General features: G+C 42.1%; 2 protein-coding genes across 5 annotated transcripts; one reads left to right on the plus strand and one right to left on the minus strand.

Moving 5' to 3' along the window:
* The first annotated feature begins 173 nt into the window (after nt 1-173).
* Nucleotides 174-2,696, plus strand: LOC118510341 (protein FAM32A). Of its 3 annotated transcripts, none has more exons than XM_036052016.1 (3): nt 174-302; nt 410-685; nt 2,020-2,696. In XM_036052016.1, exons 2-3 carry the CDS (start codon nt 437-439, stop codon nt 2,140-2,142), a joined length of 372 nt encoding a protein of 123 aa, XP_035907909.1. In that variant the 5' UTR covers nt 174-302; nt 410-436; the 3' UTR covers nt 2,143-2,696. The 3 variants fall into 3 exon arrangements, with proteins under 3 accessions (XP_035907909.1, XP_035907920.1, XP_035907930.1); XM_036052027.1 differs by having other exon boundaries at nt 415-685; XM_036052037.1 differs by lacking the exon at nt 174-302 and adding an exon at nt 330-345 and having other exon boundaries at nt 2,020-2,679.
* LOC118510300 (heparan sulfate glucosamine 3-O-sulfotransferase 6) lies at nt 2,240-7,092 on the minus strand. 2 transcript variants are annotated; one of them, XM_036051928.1, is made up of 4 exons: nt 6,854-7,092; nt 6,583-6,775; nt 4,194-4,318; nt 2,240-4,109 (listed from the first exon to the last, which is right to left on the minus strand). In XM_036051928.1, the coding sequence occupies exons 3-4, from the start codon at nt 4,314-4,316 to the stop codon at nt 3,117-3,119; spliced, it is 1,116 nt and encodes a 371-aa protein (XP_035907821.1). In that variant the 5' UTR covers nt 4,317-4,318; nt 6,583-6,775; nt 6,854-7,092; the 3' UTR covers nt 2,240-3,116. The 2 variants fall into 2 exon arrangements, with proteins under 2 accessions (XP_035907821.1, XP_035907830.1); XM_036051937.1 differs by lacking the exons at nt 6,583-6,775; nt 6,854-7,092 and adding an exon at nt 4,399-4,627.
* Nucleotides 7,093-18,509: the final 11,417 nt, after the last annotated feature.

Genomic DNA, 18,509 nt, shown 5'->3' on the forward strand with positions numbered 1-18,509 from the left:
AAAAAGTACATTTACAGTAGATCAAGAAAACAAAAGTCCCCACTTTTGTTGAGAAAATATTCAAGGAGCTTAATTTTTCTCGAAACCTTTTAAAATTCTTATAAATAAATCGAGTGAATCGAGAATTTATCTTGAATTTTCCCAAATTCACCACACCAGCATGTGTTCACTTTGGTCAGTGTTTGTGACAGCTACCGAACAGTTTTATCGAAACGTCACACCACAGTGAGATCAAAACAAAACATTCTTTGTGTTTCTCTTACCAGCAAACAAATCTAAAACAGTGTACTTTTTAACTTTAGGTAAACAATTTGCTAAATCATATACATTTTTCATGTTTTTAAAGTAATATCTCGAGTAGTGCTGTTGGTTTATCGTGTATTCACTCACTGTTGCTTTTATTCGTCAGCTTAGCTGTGGTACGCTTCGAGTCACGATGTCCGATGAGTATCAGCATGTAAGCAAAGGCAAACTGAAGCTGAAGAACGATTCCGACGCGAAGAAAAAGCACAAGAAAAAGAATAAGAAGAAGGAGAAGGAAAAGTTGATTCGCGCCGTGCTGGAAGAGCCGGGCAAAGGGGATGACCGCAAGCAGCAACAACAAGGGCAGCCTGGCACATCGGAACCAGGACGACGCACGCTAACGAAAGCGGAAGAATCGTTTAAAAAGATGCAGGAGAAAATGGTAAGTCTTTCTCGAATGGTTGTTCACAACACTTCTGTACTGCCGGCAATTCGACGTTCTTCTCTGAGAGGTAGTCCCTGGGTACGACTATGCAATCCCATCTCATGGGTTTTCCTAAGTTACTCCGCAGGTATGAACACGATCTGCTCGATAACCTCAAATTTGCTTTAGGACTAGTAATCTAGTGGCCAAATGTCCTAAAGTCAATCCGTCGTTAATCGACGGCGAGCTAGCTCTGTCTATATGACCGTTCAAATAAGTCACAGCAATATGGAACAATGCAAAACTGAGATTCAATAAGGAAGAACCTATTATTTAGCATCTAGAAAGGGACTCCGAACAGATATCTAATTAAACTTTGAACAAATTTATAAATTATCAACTTTAATCATTTAGTTGAAAGACTGGTAAAAGACTCGAGAAGGCCCCCCCCTGACAAAATTTGTTAGGCGCTGTAGGATTTACGCCTAAAGGTATGCAATCCGCAGTACACGTTGCGGAAGCTTCACAGTGAGCTTTCAGTGTGCTTTCAGTGTGGTCAAAATTGGTTGAAGAAAGTCGAAAAAAATATTGTTATTATTTGATTAAAACCCCCTCTCCGCTAACCCTACCATTCATTTTGGCTTATAGGGGCTTCTTACTAATTTTCGGTCGCACTAGGGGTGAACAATCGGGCCCAAAACATGCACGGCGTTTTCGGACGGTAACGGAACAGTAATTCGATGAATACTTGTTACCTTGCATTGATATTCAGCAAAGGAGGAAACATAAGAATATCCTAATCTCAAACCACTTGTTACAATGTATATTATCAAGTTCTACTCGCTGTCTATTAACAGTATTAAGGAACAATGCACAATGTTTACATCAAATGGGTTTTGACCATACAGAAATCCCACCGTACAACAAAAATGACAGGCCACAGTGCTGCACACAAAAGATTCTAGGGGGGGCCTTCTCGAGTCTTTTACCGAAAGACTTCTTAAAAGTAGAATTATAATACAATACTTACTAGACTGTTTCATACCTCGTAGTTGGATAGTCAGTCCTCACTAGGGGGGAATGGTTCGGATGGTATTTAATTCGTGAATGTGCCGGGCGCCCATAATGTCGCCCATAGACCGGCTCCAATAATGTGTGGACAATTCCTAAACAAAGATTTTCAATAATACGATCAAACGAGATTCCAATGAAAATTGTAATACACTCTCGGTGCCCTATAAAAAGTCTCTGGTGGTTCAAGCGGACTGTCACCATAGCCCACAGGACCGCCATAGCGCTGAACGTGTTAACGAAACATTTTTTTCTAATTTTTCTTCTTACATTCATTACAGCAAAACAAACGGATCGTGGAGAAGGCACAGATGACACACAAGCAGCGGGTGGAACTCTTCAACATGCATCTCGACAGCTTGACGGAACACTTCGACATACCCAAAGTATCGTGGACCAAATAGTTTGCCCGTTGGAATAGCGTTTTTTGGGAACGGGTGTTTTATTTTGTTTCGTATCAGTATAATAAGGCAAAAAAGTAAACAGTTTCGATCGATGAAGTTGGTTACCAACTGTATTGCTTTATTTTCGGAGCCATGCGTTCAGGGTTGACGTACACTTTGATGGGGCTGCGTGAGCAAAACAGAGAGAATACATAGGGTAACAATTACACAGTTACAGTTACGCAGTCCCGCATGTCTTTTAAGGTAACAATAGTAGTAATGATTAGAAAATGCTGCTAAATTAGTCCATTCGTCTCTTTGGCAAATAAGTTGTGTATTCAATTTTTCCCCATTTAATTATATACATTCAGTACAGCAGACAATGTTGTATATTCCTCCGGATAGCAATAGAAAACAAGGAAAAACTTATGCTTTTTTGAGACCTAAAAATAGTTCGTTTGCCTATTCATTTTTCGACCGTAATACTCAGAGACTAGAGCGACAGGAAATCAGAAAGCACTAACTGAAAAAGGGAAGTAAATGTTCCGCTTAATATAACTATCTGTCTTCATGAGCGCGTTTGCTTATCTTATGCCTTGACGGCTTGATTCTTCACGATTGCTTTGTGTTTTTTTGGTTACCGACGGTCCAATCGCCGATACGTAGTAGCGTGTCCTTCTGTCAGTCCTGCTGTTTGATTCTCGCTATGTACACCTACTTACCGTGTATGAGTATACTAAATGTGTATTCTCGCATATAATGCTCTAAAGTTTGCGCGTTCCGGTTCGGCCTGACATCCGGATCCGGATAATTCAACAGGAATCGCTCACGCCTACTGTACAGTGTGCGCTCATACGATTGCGCGCTTCTAATTGACGGAGCTAACACACTCGCTCAAAGTGTCCGCTTCCTTGAATCATCCTATCTCTCACGGGAAAGCTCTCTCTCTCTCACACAAACACACACACACACACACGTCAAAAGGCACGGGTGATCTACGGCCAACCAAAGTTGATGCCAGTAAGGTGGTAAAACTTTTGGTTAAATGGCCGATAAAACTCCCGCAACCGGTCGATAGCAACGCTATCGATCCGCGGATGATTCCGTCCCTTCGTTTTTCCGAGACAGTGCGGACTCGATCGTTCCTCCGACTTGAGCAAGCAGGGAAAACCTTTGGTCGAGTTAAAGTAAAAATGTTTCTCGTTCACCACCCGCTTCAAACCGAGAAAATCCTGCACGCGTCCAATCTCAACCGCCGGATCAGCGATCAACCGTTCACCGCTTACGAACAGCAGCTGGGACAGTGGGAAACACTCCAGCCACCGTTCCAGGTACTTGGCGTACACACCGATCCGTACCGGGCCCCAGCTCGTATCGACCACACCGCCAGCCGACCCGTTCGTGAAGGCCAGCTCCTCGAACCGCTTCATATCGCGCTTCTTGCTTTTTGCCTGCGTATAGTCCGAGATGGCACGGGTGACTGGATCCCGGACGACCACCAGCAGCTTGGTGGATGGGTTCATGTGCCGGACCCGACGCGGTGCTTCACGCGTTATGAAGTAGCTCGGTGTTTTCTCCATCGTAATTTGACCCTCGATCGTGGGCGGCATATGATGCCGATACCAGGCAAGCCCTTTCGTGTAGTGCCGATCAAAAAAGTGCACTTCACATCCGGCCGCTCGCACATCCGGATGCAACCGGACGAACTCTAGCAACGCACGCGTGCCACTTTTCTTTACGCCGATGATGAGTGCGTCCGGTAGGTGACGTGATGGTCGAAGTCCTTGCTGGCGCAGAAAGCGATACTTGGGCGAACCGTCCGTTGTGTTGGGCGACAGGAGACGTAACGTGGTGCCCGGTTGCTTCGGCGTATTGTCATCGACCAGTGGCACGATGCGTACAATGGAACCGAGTATTCGTACGTGTGGCAGCGGTGTAGGTGAAATGGTTGTAACGGTCACGGTAGATGCTATCGTAAGTGCAGCAGTCTGAAGGTATAAGGAAATCAATCATCAAATATGTTATAGAGTCAAATATGTGACTGTTGAGCAACAACAGTTGCTCCAGGTTACCTGCTTGAAGCTGCGATTGATCCCGGACAGCAAACAGGCGTGAAACGTGTACAGTACGTATACGGCGCACATGATCAAACCAGTCGTAACTGCGATCGTGCGGTTGAGTTGCTTGTGCTGCATTTCTGCGGTAAAACAATAATACCCATTTCGTATCAATTAGAAGAGAAGATCTGTTCGGGTCCGTCATTTAGCACTGTATTACCAGTGAACGTTCGGTCTTCATATTCAAACGACTGGTTTGTTGGTAGACTGTTAAGACTAAACTAGTTGCAGACGCCCTACGTTTATTGTAATATTTATTGTTTTGCAGCTGGAAGTTCTCTTGTGTTGTGATTTGATGTCCGTTTATGGTGTATGTTTCACGGCTGCTTATTTTGTTTTAAATAAATAAAAAGGTTTGTTTAACGAATTTGTCTTCCACTTGCAATTGCTTTTGATTGATTTTGAGTTCAAAAGCGCTAAAACACATCAACATTACAGGATTACACACGTTTTGGCTTGTTTGTTTTGCTGCGCAAGGTGGAAGCGTTACATCACAATGGTTTTCCATTAACCAGAATTTGAATTTCGTGCTTGAATTAAACACATGCCATAAATAAAACATCATATAGCCTACATTTAGGCGTAAGGGTTAATCTACGAGGGAAAAACGGCCGTTGGTTTAGGGAAACCGTAGGGAAAACAATGCAGAAAGCTTACAAAGCTACTTTAACAACTTGTGTGGAGTTTTACCATGCCAATTTAAGATGCCTATGTGGTTTGGCAGACCTAAACACCTTTATCAAGTAAGAAAAAACGGATAATCCAAGGGTGAGGATGTACATCTTTTATACATGCTCCACAGCTGGAGTTGACATGAGCAAGTTTTCCCAAGTACACGAGGTAACAAGTATTTGATTTGATTTGTCTCCTCCTTTGGGACACATTCCCATCCTCCACATTCACCCACATAAGACCGTGGGCGTTACGTATCAACTATGAAAGAAAATAAACAAAAAACAAAAATCTGGAACATAGTAACCATTTCCACGAAACCGATGATACAACCGGTCCATACTCGCGGAACACACATCCACCTGAATAAATGAAAAGCGACCGGATGTTTGAATAAAAAACGAACCCAAAAAACTTCATAAACAATAAACGCACGTGGAACGGCGAAAAACGGAGAGCGGAGTAAAAAGCTTTAGTTTCCCTCCCGCATATGCGGGCACCGAGAGCAGCAAGTAATCTGGGGTGGAAATTTTTGGGGGTTGTAGATTTGGCAGGCTATACCGACACAGATTGTTCGGAATACCACTAGCTTGCTCTCTTTCCAACGGTGGCGTCGTCGTAAAAGTTATCGATTCACGCCAGATGCTCCAGAAAACTTTGCGAAAGGAGAAACACACACACACAGAAGCTAGTTTGAGATTTTTAAGCAGCATGTGGTGTGCATGCCGATGTCAACAACATCATCATTGGTCCTCAATATCCCTAACTAAGCAAAAGGGGCCCAGCACGTTCCCAAAACAAATCCGCATTGACCGAAGAGCGGCGAGGACTCTCTGGTTCCTTTCTCTCTGTCGCTTTTCCGCACATGCCGCTAGGATACTTTAACACAGCGCGCTAGCAAGGACTCGCCATTGCGAAGTCCCGTGGGCGTCCTCTCACTTTCTCTCTCGCAGCGCCACGAGCGCCACAAGCGCCACGACACTGTTAAAGTAAACGCTAAAAATATCGTTTCCTCCAGGGGCTGAAGTCAAACGGGGGTTTTTAAAATGCCACTCGCGTCCTGTGACAGCCGGACTCGCCTCACCCCTGGACTGCGGTACAAGGCGTGAGACAGCCAAGGAAAGCATATATCGCTCGAAGTCCGAACCATCATCGGCCGGCATCTCGCAAATGTCCACACGAAGTAGAAACGGCAGAGGCAAGAGCAGAAAAAGAAAGGACGGAAACTCTAGACAGGCGTACAGTCAGGAATCTTAATATTGCATAAAATATGCGGCAGTAGTTGCAGGGTGAAGCGCGCGGGCTGTGATTGCTGCTAAATTGGTGCTGTGTGTGTGTGTGTGTCAGTTGTGCATGCTTCTTTCGCAGCATCCCGATTTTCCCGATGCTTCTAGCAGGGAAGCAATCAAGCAAAGTATAAAACGCTACGTCCACTGGCTGTCATTAACCATGTCCGGAACACTTGGCAATAGGAGCCTTTGAGTGGTTGTCGTTTGTTATTGGGTTTCAAGCCGGAAATGAGATTTTCTATCCCGAGCGGATGGGGAATGTAATGGAATCAATTAGCTCCGTAGCTGCCTGCCTCTGTCCAGTGTCCTTTACAGCTCAACAAAAGCTTTGAAACGGTGGATGCGTGGATTCTGGACGGGTTCTTAACAGCTGTCATGCTTACCTATGGTTAGACGCTGCAGTTGCTGGGAGACAGCTCCCCCGCATCCGGTTGCGTAGGCTGATGCGTTTGATAGAGATCTCGCAATGTCCTCGATGGATGTTCACTACTACCGCAACGAACTTGGCGTACAGGCCACTACGCTGCCGACTGCTTACACCGTACCGGGATACTGTCCCCATACACTATTTACGCACTGGCTGGATTGTAGCAAAACATCGTGTCAGTCACCCACGCTCACGGCACTAGAGACTTCACAGTATTCGGTACGCACCGTACTCACTGTGGTAGTGTCCGCCGGACCATGTGCGGCTTTCTGCTCCAGTTCCAGCTGCACGGACAACGGGCGGACGAACGGACACTGCAGCAGTAGAGCCCAGCCACACACGGTCAACACTGTCAAACGAGACGGCCCGGAGGCTATCAACCGCACACGAGCGAAATGCCAAGGACTTTGTGCGGAGTTTTGTGCCGCAGGTCGGAGAACCTTGCGAACGACTGGGCACGAGTGGGCTACCCTCGCCGCAAGTGGTGTTTGCTGGTGGAAACTCTAGAAGACAGAGAGAAAGAAATCGACTGTGAGAGAGCGCCCTCGTATTCAACAGCATCCACACACACACACACACACACATACACACACACGGTGAGTCCTTCGGAGAGTGTTCAGACCGACGTCGCTCTTTCGTTCAAATTCGTGTTGCGTGTGGGATGGATTTTGTTGCCTTTGCTGCTGTTCAGTAAATCAACTGTCGGTTGAAACAATTCGTACATAATTGCCTATTTACAGTCGCATTCGTGCTTCAAATTCGGGTCCATTTTTTTTGGTGAAACTTCATTTCTTGCTTGCTTGTTTCGAATATGTTCAATTTCTTTATTCACTTCTGATTGGTGATATTAGTAGCGAAAATCGTTCACTTCAACCCAAAAGGCACTAGTCCTGTTGAAACACAAGACCAAGTGTCGTCAATGTATTAATGTATTATATTGATGCTTATCAACCAACAGTTGAAATCGGTTTTCAATACTCTAAGTCTCAGACCCTTTTCAACTTCCAAGACTTCCAAGATTTCTAGATTTCTAGACGAGGTCCCTAGTACGATACGAGGTCCCCTCTGATACTAGGTCTTCAATACAAGTCCACCTTATATCCACCTTAATGTAATAAGGGCTCTAGGTGGCCCCGTGTACTTCGCTCACTGTTACATCTACCAATGTTGAGAATATATTGTCCTTGGACACTTTTCCCACCAGTCTTGATTATCTGTATGTGTTAATTAGTCTTGATTAATCTGTACCCAAGTTCTGATAGAATTCCTACTCCGGTGGCTTTAGCCTATATAGATCAAGTCGGTCCTTCGTTTAGCCAATTGGATGTTTGTTTTTATTTTTCTTGTGAGGCTCTACAAGCTCAAGAGGACTGGTGGAATGGTGAAGACTGTAGGAGAGAAAGCAAAATGTATGCAATAATGCTGGTATCATTGGTGACTCGTCGCTTGCGACCGAGCAATGACACCAGCCTAACCAAGGTACCGATATCCGAGAACAATCTCTCTTAGGGTCAAGAAAGTCAGAGCTTATGGCTGGTAGTATCGCTTTGAAGCAAGAGAACGGAGCTTAAGTCTATGACTAGTACAAGTTTTTTTTTTTGGTTTTTTTGTTAACGAGGAGGAGAATCTTCGCAAGACCCCCCGGGTAGCCTCTCGGTACCCGGATAGTGTGGGATTCATCGATCACATCGACATACTGCCGGCGAATCGACGCCTACCCACTAAACCCCTCCCCGACCTGTTCCATGTGCGACGTCCGTGCTGCGATGTCCAGATGCAGGATCGGTTGAATGTAGAGGTTATCCGCAGCTAGGTTAGATTGATTGTAGACGTTATCCGTTGTGAAGTAAGGTTGAATGTAGAGGTTATCCACAGTTGGTTGGGTCTCTCTCTCTCTCTCTCTCTTTCTTACGGTAATGCGTTTCCTGTTGAAGATATACTAAACAAGAATCTGAATAAGCCCAACGTCATATCTAACGTAATCATCTACCATTATCGTGAAAGGTCCTCGCATAGAAAATAATTTCCAGAAAAGGCGATACTAACGTTCTGTTTAAAGCTGTTGTCTCCAGTTATTGACCAGATTGTAGATCTTCTCCACCGCTAGTTGAGTCGGTCGTCTTGGGATCTCCTGTCTTCGGGGTGTCCTAAATGCTGGTTCCTGGGTTCTAGGAGCTCGGTTATTTATAGATGTCGTCCACGGTTTGTTAGGTTGATAGTAGATATGGTTCACAGCTGATCGGGTCTTCTTTCCAGTGATCCGTTGAAAGTGAGCAAAACAAACAAAGCCAACATGAGACCAGGCAATAGAGTAGGTTATGATGACTAGTGTACAGAGCGATCTCCTCGTCTACATCGTCTTCAATTTTCCTGTAATTTCTGAATTGTTTCTTGAAAAAGGAGTACTCACATTCTGTTTATAGATGTAGTATCCAGTTATTGTGGTGATTGTAGTGATTGTTTAAGGTTGGTTGGGTCTGACTTCCAGGGATCCACTCTCTTCGTGGTGTCCATTATCCTGGGTCCTGGTGATATCCTGGGATGTGGTTTGAGGGTGCTCGGATGATTGTAGACATTTCCTACTGTAAGTATAGAAGAGCATGAGAATATAGCCCGACGTTATTACTACCACAAACGTGGTCAATTCATCTACCTTTTGCTTCTGTGCATGTCCCGCCCAAAGGGAGCTCGGCTGTTTATAGATGTCGTCCACGGTTTGTTAGGTTGATAGTAGATATGGTTCACAGCTGACCGGGTCTTCTTTCCAGTGATCCGTTGAAAGCGAGCAAAACAAACAAAGCCAACATGAGACCAGGCAATAGAGTAGGTTATGCTGACTAGTGTAAAGAGCGATCTCCTCGTCTACAACGTCTTCAATTTTCCTGTAATTTCTGAAGTGATTCTTGAAAAAGGAGCACTCACATTCTGTTTATAGATGTTGTCCCCAGTTATTGAGGTGATTGTAGAGATTGTCCGAGGTTGGTTGGGTCTAACTTCCAGTGATCCACTCTCTTCGTGCTGTCCATTATCCTGGGTCCTGGTGATATCCTGGGATGTGGTTTGAGTGTGCTCGGTTGATTGTAGACATTTCCTACTGTAAGTATAGCGGAGCATGAGAATATAGTCCGAAGTTATTACTAGCACAACCGTGGTCGATTTATCTACCTTTTGCTTCTGTATATATACAGTGAAGGATCGGCCTCGTTCAAGGGGCTGATAGCATATGAAGTCTTAGGCCGCTCGTCCAAGCCACCTATAAAATACTCGAGGCAATGTGCTTCAGTATGTGTTTGAAGGAGTTTTTTCCTAATTCTACATTATGATGGCTAATAATTTATATCTTATAGCCGAATGATGTTCATCTTAAGCATCTGAAGCAACTTAATAAAGGGTGTGCTGTTCGCGATTTGACTTTAAGTTATATAAAAAAGGCACGCACCATGTTCGCCTTCAAGACATTAATTGCTGATGATTCATCAGGAAAAAAAAACAACTGCAAGGTAGCCATACCCACAAAATATTCGTGCGACCAGTTCTCGCACGGAGCGGAACCGATCTCAATTAACCGTAATGGGATCTCTGGTCTTATTAAAAAAATAACTATACGCTGATGTCACCACTGATGTTTGGACTTAAATTTAGAGGAAACTTCGTCGACGGTTTTTTCATTTGCTTCAAATTTTCAATTTCATGTGCGTGCGCTCTTTCACGCACGGCTTGCGATTATGTTGCCAAAACAGTTACGAACATTGTTTTAGGTTGCGTGAGTCAAAGTTCCGCCACGTCCCAAAATTTTATATACTTTAAAGTTTCATCACGTCCAAAACACACATCCTGTATTAGTGCTAAATCGATGCTTAAGTTGTTGGTTTTTGCGAGTGAATTCTGATATTTGTGGCAAGTTTGCTAGCAATAAGGCGAGTCTGTGCCTGATAATAGCGATTTTATAATGATAATGATGATGGTATAGGTATCAAGGTCTTCAAAACCAAACATCACATTAACGTACAAGTCTAAATTATGCATGGGAAGGCTCTAAGCTGTTGTGAGCTGAGTGTAAACTAGTTTTCCTCTTTTTGCCCTTCTTTGGCACTGCAATCTCGAAAGGTTGCGGCCTGTCAAAACTGGATTTCTGTGACTCTGTTATATCTCTAGCTGTATAGTCAAGCCCTGCGTACGGGGAGGCGGTCTCCTGGATGGGATTTGATCCCAGGTCCAGGTGTGAAGACAAGCGACCGGATCTCCCCAAAAAATGGGTTTAGAATGAGATATATAAACTGTCCAGAGTAACGCTCCAAAATATCCAGAAGGGGAAAAGGTTGTTGGAAAATATCGCGCAACATGCTCACTAATTTCATCTTTGTTTGCGCGATATTCCAATCAGAACCAAACTCAAACTCATGATGAAGTCATCAGAGCGAGAGATTTTTAATCCAAAGAAATCCAGTTAAAAATCCTCCTAACAACTTGGTCAAGAAGACTACGAGCTAATATCAAAGCGCTTAACTACGAGACTGTCCTACTGTGCTGTTTGAGTATAAGAATGAGCTTTAAAGTGAGAAGTAAACTTTGTTCCAGATTTTACGGAACGCAACTATTGAGAACTTCAACTTCTTATTATCAAACTCTGATCTCACATCGCCACTTTTTCGCTCAGAAATTTAATTGAAGATCCTACCAATACAATACCAAGTCGAAGACCGAACGTAAAGACACAAAAAAATATCTGTTTCAGAATATCCAGAAACAAAAATACTACGAGCAATTTTTTATAGCACACGCTGATATCATGCTGATGTCATGCTGATGTCACCTGATGATTCTACTCAGAACCGAAGTCTGATCTCATCAGAGCAAAATAACTGAACGTATAGAAATCCGGATAAAGATCCTACTAATATCACAACTTGTCATGAAGTCTAAGCCTAATGAGACTGTTCCAGGATATCCAGAACTGAGCTGTTGGAAAAGAGATTCTCTAATTGCATTTTCGCGGATCTGAAGGCTAACATTCGACAGTGTATCCAAAGATTGACAGGCTGGGCTTTCATAGCTTCTATGTTCCTGCGTCTTCATCTTTTATTTTCTAGCACAGGAGGTTTAGTATGTACAGCGACATACGCAACGTTAGTGATCCTATGTGTTCAAAGTTCCCATATAATATATATGTTCCTGTTTCGTAGTATCAATTTAAGAATATGGATCAATTGTATGGTGTCCTGATACTGGCCGTGTCCCAAGTAAAATGACTTGGTTTGTATTAAAATCCCTTAGATGGCCTAGAGTCGCCTCTTCACGACATCAGATGTCTTCTTTAGAGATTTAGAGAACCTTGAAAAGCGCTACCAAATGCTTGATCAACTCGAGATATGCGTGCGAATGAATCAATGACTCATAGATCTAGCTCCCTGTCTGCAGGCCTGGACTATAATGCGTCAACGCATACTATTAGTGAATCATTGCGATACGTCCAGATATAGTGGCGAGTAGGAAATCTAGAGATAAATATATGATCACACTTGGATCTTCATGAGGTCATGAGATCACATGATCACACCTAAGGCTGGAGCGTAAAACTATGTTCTAGCATATCCGGAACTACACAATTCGAATTATAACACATGGATTTAATTGTGGACCTTCTTCAAACTTTTACACTCTGATAACAAATGTCCACTTCTCCATCAGGTTCCTAATGACATTGAACTTAACAGTCACTTTTGACAGCTGCATTTCCTGAGTCTAATTGATGGACTGGGTACACTAAGGATCGTTAATACCGCATATGCATGGATTCTTCGCACACTTCGGCCTCCATCTATGTCACTTGAGAGATACCACAATGGTGTTATTTTACTCCTCTGCTTTTCGTTATCTACTTTAAAAAACTGATACATCCGGTACCCATCTTTTATCTATAACGTCAGCTTAGCTGTCTAGCTCAGCTGCTTCTGCTTCTAGCAATTCCAGTTTCTTTGCTTCCGATCGTCAACATTCATCGAACGAAAACACTTTGTCAAGGGCGTTGGTGTGCTCCTTGACGATGCATTGTGCTTTCCTGAAAACCTACGTAACTTCATTGCTGAGGCATCTGGATCTAGTAGACCCGACATTGGTTAGAATACTCTATAGTTCGCTTGTTTGATCCGTAGTTCTAACACGAGACCTAAGGCCTGGGTACACTATCTCTGGCGCGTCTAGAGTTTATCCATAACCAACTCACAGAGATCCTTCGTAGTGGGATTTATTCGCCCACTCTGCACAATTGCCAGTACTTCCTGGCGAGAACGTTCCGTGTTGGGCGGCTACCTAACGTATAGGTACATTGTTTGGCCTATTTGGTTCCTCTGATCTTGTTTCTTGTTCTGTGTCATGAATTTAAGGTCGTGTGTGACCGATAGCATTCGTTCCGTTCGTCCTTTCACTTCTTAGTGTCTCATCTCGGGGTTTAGTGTGCATCACTTTAAGTTAGCTTCCATACGCTTCAAGAGAGCTAAAAATAATTTAAATAAATGGATTGATGCACAAGTACAAACATGATAGGCTCGAAATTGAATAAGGTCGAAAAGATGGACCGAGTTTCATACATTCAAAGGATTTGGAATTGTCGAATCTAAACATGCCACTCACTCAGTAGGGCAACTAATGTAGTATACTATGTTTGTATATGGGAACTCATCAGTTATCAAACTATTTTTGTTGTTGTTTAAATACTTCTATTTCAACCGGACGTGTTCTTGTAATAAAAAAAACGAAAGAGACGTAATGAAACGAAAGGGAAAAAAAGGGAGAGCAAGGGAAAGGAAGGGAAAGAAAGGGAAAGAAAGGAAGGTAAAGGGAAAGAAAGGGAAAGAAAGAGGAAGGAAATCAATACTACGGAAGTTCGAAAAGTCGTTAAAGTTTTCGAGTGACACAAAAAATATAGGCGAACCTATAGCAAGTGGTGTCAGTGTATTGACCTCACCAAAGTGAAGCGAAACAGAATGTCCGAACTCGAAAAAAAAGAGTATAGCGAGAGAAACGACCATACAGAGATCCTATCAAGGATCATGCAAACATACAACGACTCGAAGAGCAACTGGAAAAACTTTGTTCCAGAATATCCGGAACGAAACTATTGCAAACTTTAACTTCCTATTATCAAACTTGAATCTCGTGTTCAAAGATCCTACTAACATAACAACTTTTCATGAAGTCTAAGACCCTGACTGTTCCAGAATATCCTGGACTGAAACTATTGGAATCATCAATCGCACAATGGACAGACACTGATGACATCATGCAAAGCAACTTCATCTAATAGTCACTGTCTGGTGCTACTTAATGTCACTTTTTCACGAAACTCTGATATTATCAAAGCAAGCGAATTAAACCTGCAGAACAAAACATCTTGTCAAGAAGCCTAAAACTGGAGTTCGGACTGGAGGTACTAAAGGAAAAAAAACTGATCCACAATATCTAGGAATAAAACTATTCACCACATTCATCATCACATTATCAAACTCTGCACTAATTTCACTACTTCTTGATCAATAATTGTTTGATGTCGAGCAATCCGGCTATGGATTTCCCTAGTGTTTATCAAGCCTGGCACAACTGAAGGTAAACATATTTCAAAAAGAAAATTGACGTTTTCGATCTGATCGAAATTCGACAAACAGTTTGTTGATGGAAGAACCCGCCCAATCCCCCACTGGTGTACAGTGGGCACATCCGTTTTTTTTGTGAAAAAAAAAACAAATTAACCCATCAACAAACGTCCCCACACTGACAATTGCAGTGATCAGCGTTAGCTTAAAAGAAAAGTGAAGGTAAATCCCTATTCGGCTAAGCTGAACGGCTTCCCAGTTCGGAAGCCTGAAGACTGGTGCCATAAAAACTACTGATTGATCTGTTGATGAATGTGGTCAGATACAACGTTGCGTTTGGGACGATCGATGATGGTTCGAAGTGCTACGCTTCAAACTCGGACTCTAACTGATCTACTGATATCGGCGAACCTCATACTCGCAAGTTCCCAACGCTAGCAACAGGTGCGATCGAAATCACACCTGATGTAAAGGGAGCAATCTAAGCTGAACTGAACTGAAGTAAACTGTCAACTAAACTAAATTGAGCTCAACTCAATTCAACTAATCTCAAACTCATACTCAAACTCAAACTCAAACTCAAACTCAAACTCAAACTCAAGTCAACTCATCTATACTCAAGTACGCCATCGTTACTAAACGAAGCTCATCTTTGATGATTTACTCAACAGGAACGGCCTGGCCGAACACCTAAAGCTCATCTAAAGTCAACTGCACTACGACTCAAGCCAGCACTGAGGCTAGTCTCGCCAGTTTTGGAATGATTATGCATGGAATGAAGGCTAATGATGATTCCACCGAAAAGTGAGCTGGTGGTTGTTGGGCGCCTGATAAAAAATAGCATAAAGTAGGTTTACTACGTTATGCAACTACTCTACTGCTTATTGCTAGCTTACAGTGCTATACGATTCTTAAGAACTAGTCAATTAAAAGCTACTCTTAAACCTATTAAGCAACAGATCTTCTTCCGATAGCATGCCAGATGAAGTCGTGCTCTTGAGTTTTCCTTAAAAAACTAATCCTTAACCTAGAGTTTCTTAAATGCCTAAATGCATTGCGAAAAGGAGAACGTGTCAACGTCACCAGTCAAATACGAATGACCTGTAAAGAGAAAAACAAAAAGGGTTTCAATTAGTTGTTGAAGTTACTGGAGTTTTGGCACAAAGTTTGTGTACGTGACTTCCATTTTTATCAGTAATATTCTTAAGAAGGTTCCGAGAGCTGAAACACATCCTACGAGTGAAGACCATCCACATAGTCCTCAAGGACTTCATGGCTCAACTTGTATTGTCTATCATCTTAAGGTTCGGACTCCTAGCCAGACACACAGGTCTTTGGGCCTAACTTAACCTTCTCGAGAATTTCTGATTCTTTGACTAATGATTTGAAGCGATATGTACGACTATTAGACACGTCATCCATACCGAAGATGGGCTGTGTTGGATAGCTGGATGAACGTTCATTCTTTGAAGCAATCTCTTCGAAGGAGTCATTCGTAGTTTCATCAAACGAAGTTGGTGAAGGTGCGAGAAAATGGTCCCTGGTGATTATTTATCTGAATTTTGATCGGCATAGATAATGGTTTCTTCTAGTTTAAGTACTTTAGGACCAACCAACCAACTCTGAAGTAACGCTCTCCAAACTGATTTACGTCAAAAATATTCATCGTTATTGACCTTGAGATTGTTTCAATACAGAGTTACGATAAGCGCATCGCAATCTCTAGCAGTAGTCGGAATTTTGATCTTGAAACTTCCGGCCAGACGAACCCCAACCATCATCAGGCGAAATAGGGTTCGCGAACACCACACCACATCCGGGAACACTGCGAAATCTTCCAGCAACACGATCTGCAACGTGTTGCCCCATGTTAACTTTAACCGGAAATGGCATCTTAGTTACCCCAACGCGTGATGGTGTGATTGCAGTTGTGATACGAACAAAGAAACAGACTCGATTGGATACAATGAAAAGGGAATAGTCATCGTACCTTTCACACACGCCAATAGCGGTCGCTCGTGTAAGGCCCAAGCTAGGGAAAAGCAAGTCTCTATTTTGAACTCAAATGTGGATGATGTTTAGGAGTGAATATTTTTTTTTTACTGAAGTTATAAATATTTCATTTTTTTTTATAAGACGGTGAGAGAGTTTGTACATCACTTCAAATGACTTAGAAGTACCAGGCGTCTCCATTCTCTGAGGAGAGTTATATAATTTTGATTAATTTTTGGAGTGTTTAATTTTTCAAAAGTTTTATTAATCTTCCTTATTTTTCCTTTGGATGATTCGGGCCTCAAAGAGTGAATAATTTGAGCAAAATGGTGGGAATAAATTTTGAAATTTAATTTACCATTTAAAAGATTCCATAAAATGTTAGAACTTTTTTCACTAACATGTTAGGTAAATTTCTTCTTCTTCCTTAGCACTACAACCTCGAGAGGTCTCGGTCTGCCATTTCTGGCTTTCTGTGAAAACCACCATAATATTCGTTGGCTCATTAGATTTATTTTTATCGACCAAATACTGGTAATGATTACGCCATGGTTCAAAGAGCCTGGGTCTCCGAATTTCCTCACTAACCAACTGCTCTTACTGTCTGTGGGTCTATAACAGCCTCGCGTGGATTTTATTCTATTTAACACTCATTTGCTCACTTCCAAATTCTGCCAAAGTCAACCAAAAAGGGGAATTTGATTCGAGCGACTCCTATCCCTGGATATATCCACTAAACAAACATTCAATAGATCATCATATGAAATCAAAATTGCTTGATAAATTGTTTATATTTCTCCTGGAAATTTATTTAAATGGAAAGAAGTTCTCTTTAAATGATAAAATCCTGATCAAAAATACCTTTTCAAACAACTATTTTAACTTTTTGGTTTAGAAGTCCTACTCTCAGTGACAGGTGTTAAGATCAGAATTTGTTACAAAATATCCAAGGCTAGATTCCAAGAGGAGAGGCTCAAAACTATCTCACAAAACCTTTTACAAAGTTAAACATTGAGAAAAGTATGTCTATGGGTACTGAAAATGCACGTAGAATGTGGCTTCAGAAAATTATATCATTGCATTTATCGCTGAAATTTGAGAAAAGTTGGGGTAAAAATATGTACGAATCAGCGAATCAGATGTAATCGCGTCAACGCAGCAGGACGTCAGAAATTCACCGTTGAAACTTGAAACGCCCGGTCGTAGATTCTGAGTCACATTCGCCACGCCTCATCCGGGACCATCGAGAATACGAGACCAGAAACCTGGTTCATTTTTTCATTTACCCTGATGAAAAGTGTCCATTTTACCCGAAAAGCAACTATAAACGAGCCTTTATAGTTATACTGAGGACAGTGAATCAAAACCAATGTTCATCAATTTCTTGATCGATCCAGTGCAAAGGGAATGCTTCATCAAGATTTTGAACAACATTTTACTAGTTTATTGTTGTTGTTGTAAGAAATAAGTCGGTTTATTTAATTTCAGCACTTATAAGCCCATCGTTACGTATTCACAAAGTATGGCAATTTATGTATATTATATATTATGCCCAATGTATATTATGCACAATGTATATTAGACACTTTCCTGATCAAAATCCGTACTCTGGCCAAGAATAAAAAGCACTTCGTCCAAGCTTGCCCGTCAGATGAATCAGTGATGAGCGTAAGCGTGAGCGAGAAAGAGCTAGCACGAGTGTGCTTATTCACTCATTCCGAAGCCACTCACTGGACTGTTTCTAACGGCCGATTAAAATAATTTTAAAGTCCACATAAAGCTAAGTTTGTAAGTCGTTGGCTTTTCTAATTAAAAACGCGAATTAAACGTTCTATTTTTAGGGGTAAAATATTAGACGATAGAAAAGGCACTTGCGGACTCAGTTAAGCCACTTGCGTTTGATGAGTCAACAGTTGCCATCTTGGCTTAGGCTGTACGATGGGAAGAGGGCGTAGTTACGCATCGCACCTGCCATCTTTGCTCTGCTGTCACACGTTTAGAAAACATCCATTTGCTTATATGATGTTTAATTTTAAAACTTTTTAGCAAATCTAGATAAACGTAATTCGGAATATTTAATACCTTTTACAAAAAAAAAACATCCAGGCAGTGATGATTACTAATGCTTGGAAAGAAGTGCACAAGATACTTGTGACAAGGTGAAAATATTTTATAAATAGTAATGACCGTATTGTCATTGCCGTGCTTTATGAATAAAAAAGAAGTTTTCTACGAGTAAAATAATAAATATTGTGAAATATTATTTTTGTGTTCACCTCCCCCCGTATCGAACTCCCAGCTA

The sequence above is a fragment of the Anopheles stephensi genome, chromosome X (assembly GCF_013141755.1).
Source record: "Anopheles stephensi strain Indian chromosome X, UCI_ANSTEP_V1.0, whole genome shotgun sequence".
In the NCBI taxonomy this organism is placed as follows: Eukaryota; Metazoa; Arthropoda; class Insecta; order Diptera; family Culicidae; genus Anopheles; species Anopheles stephensi.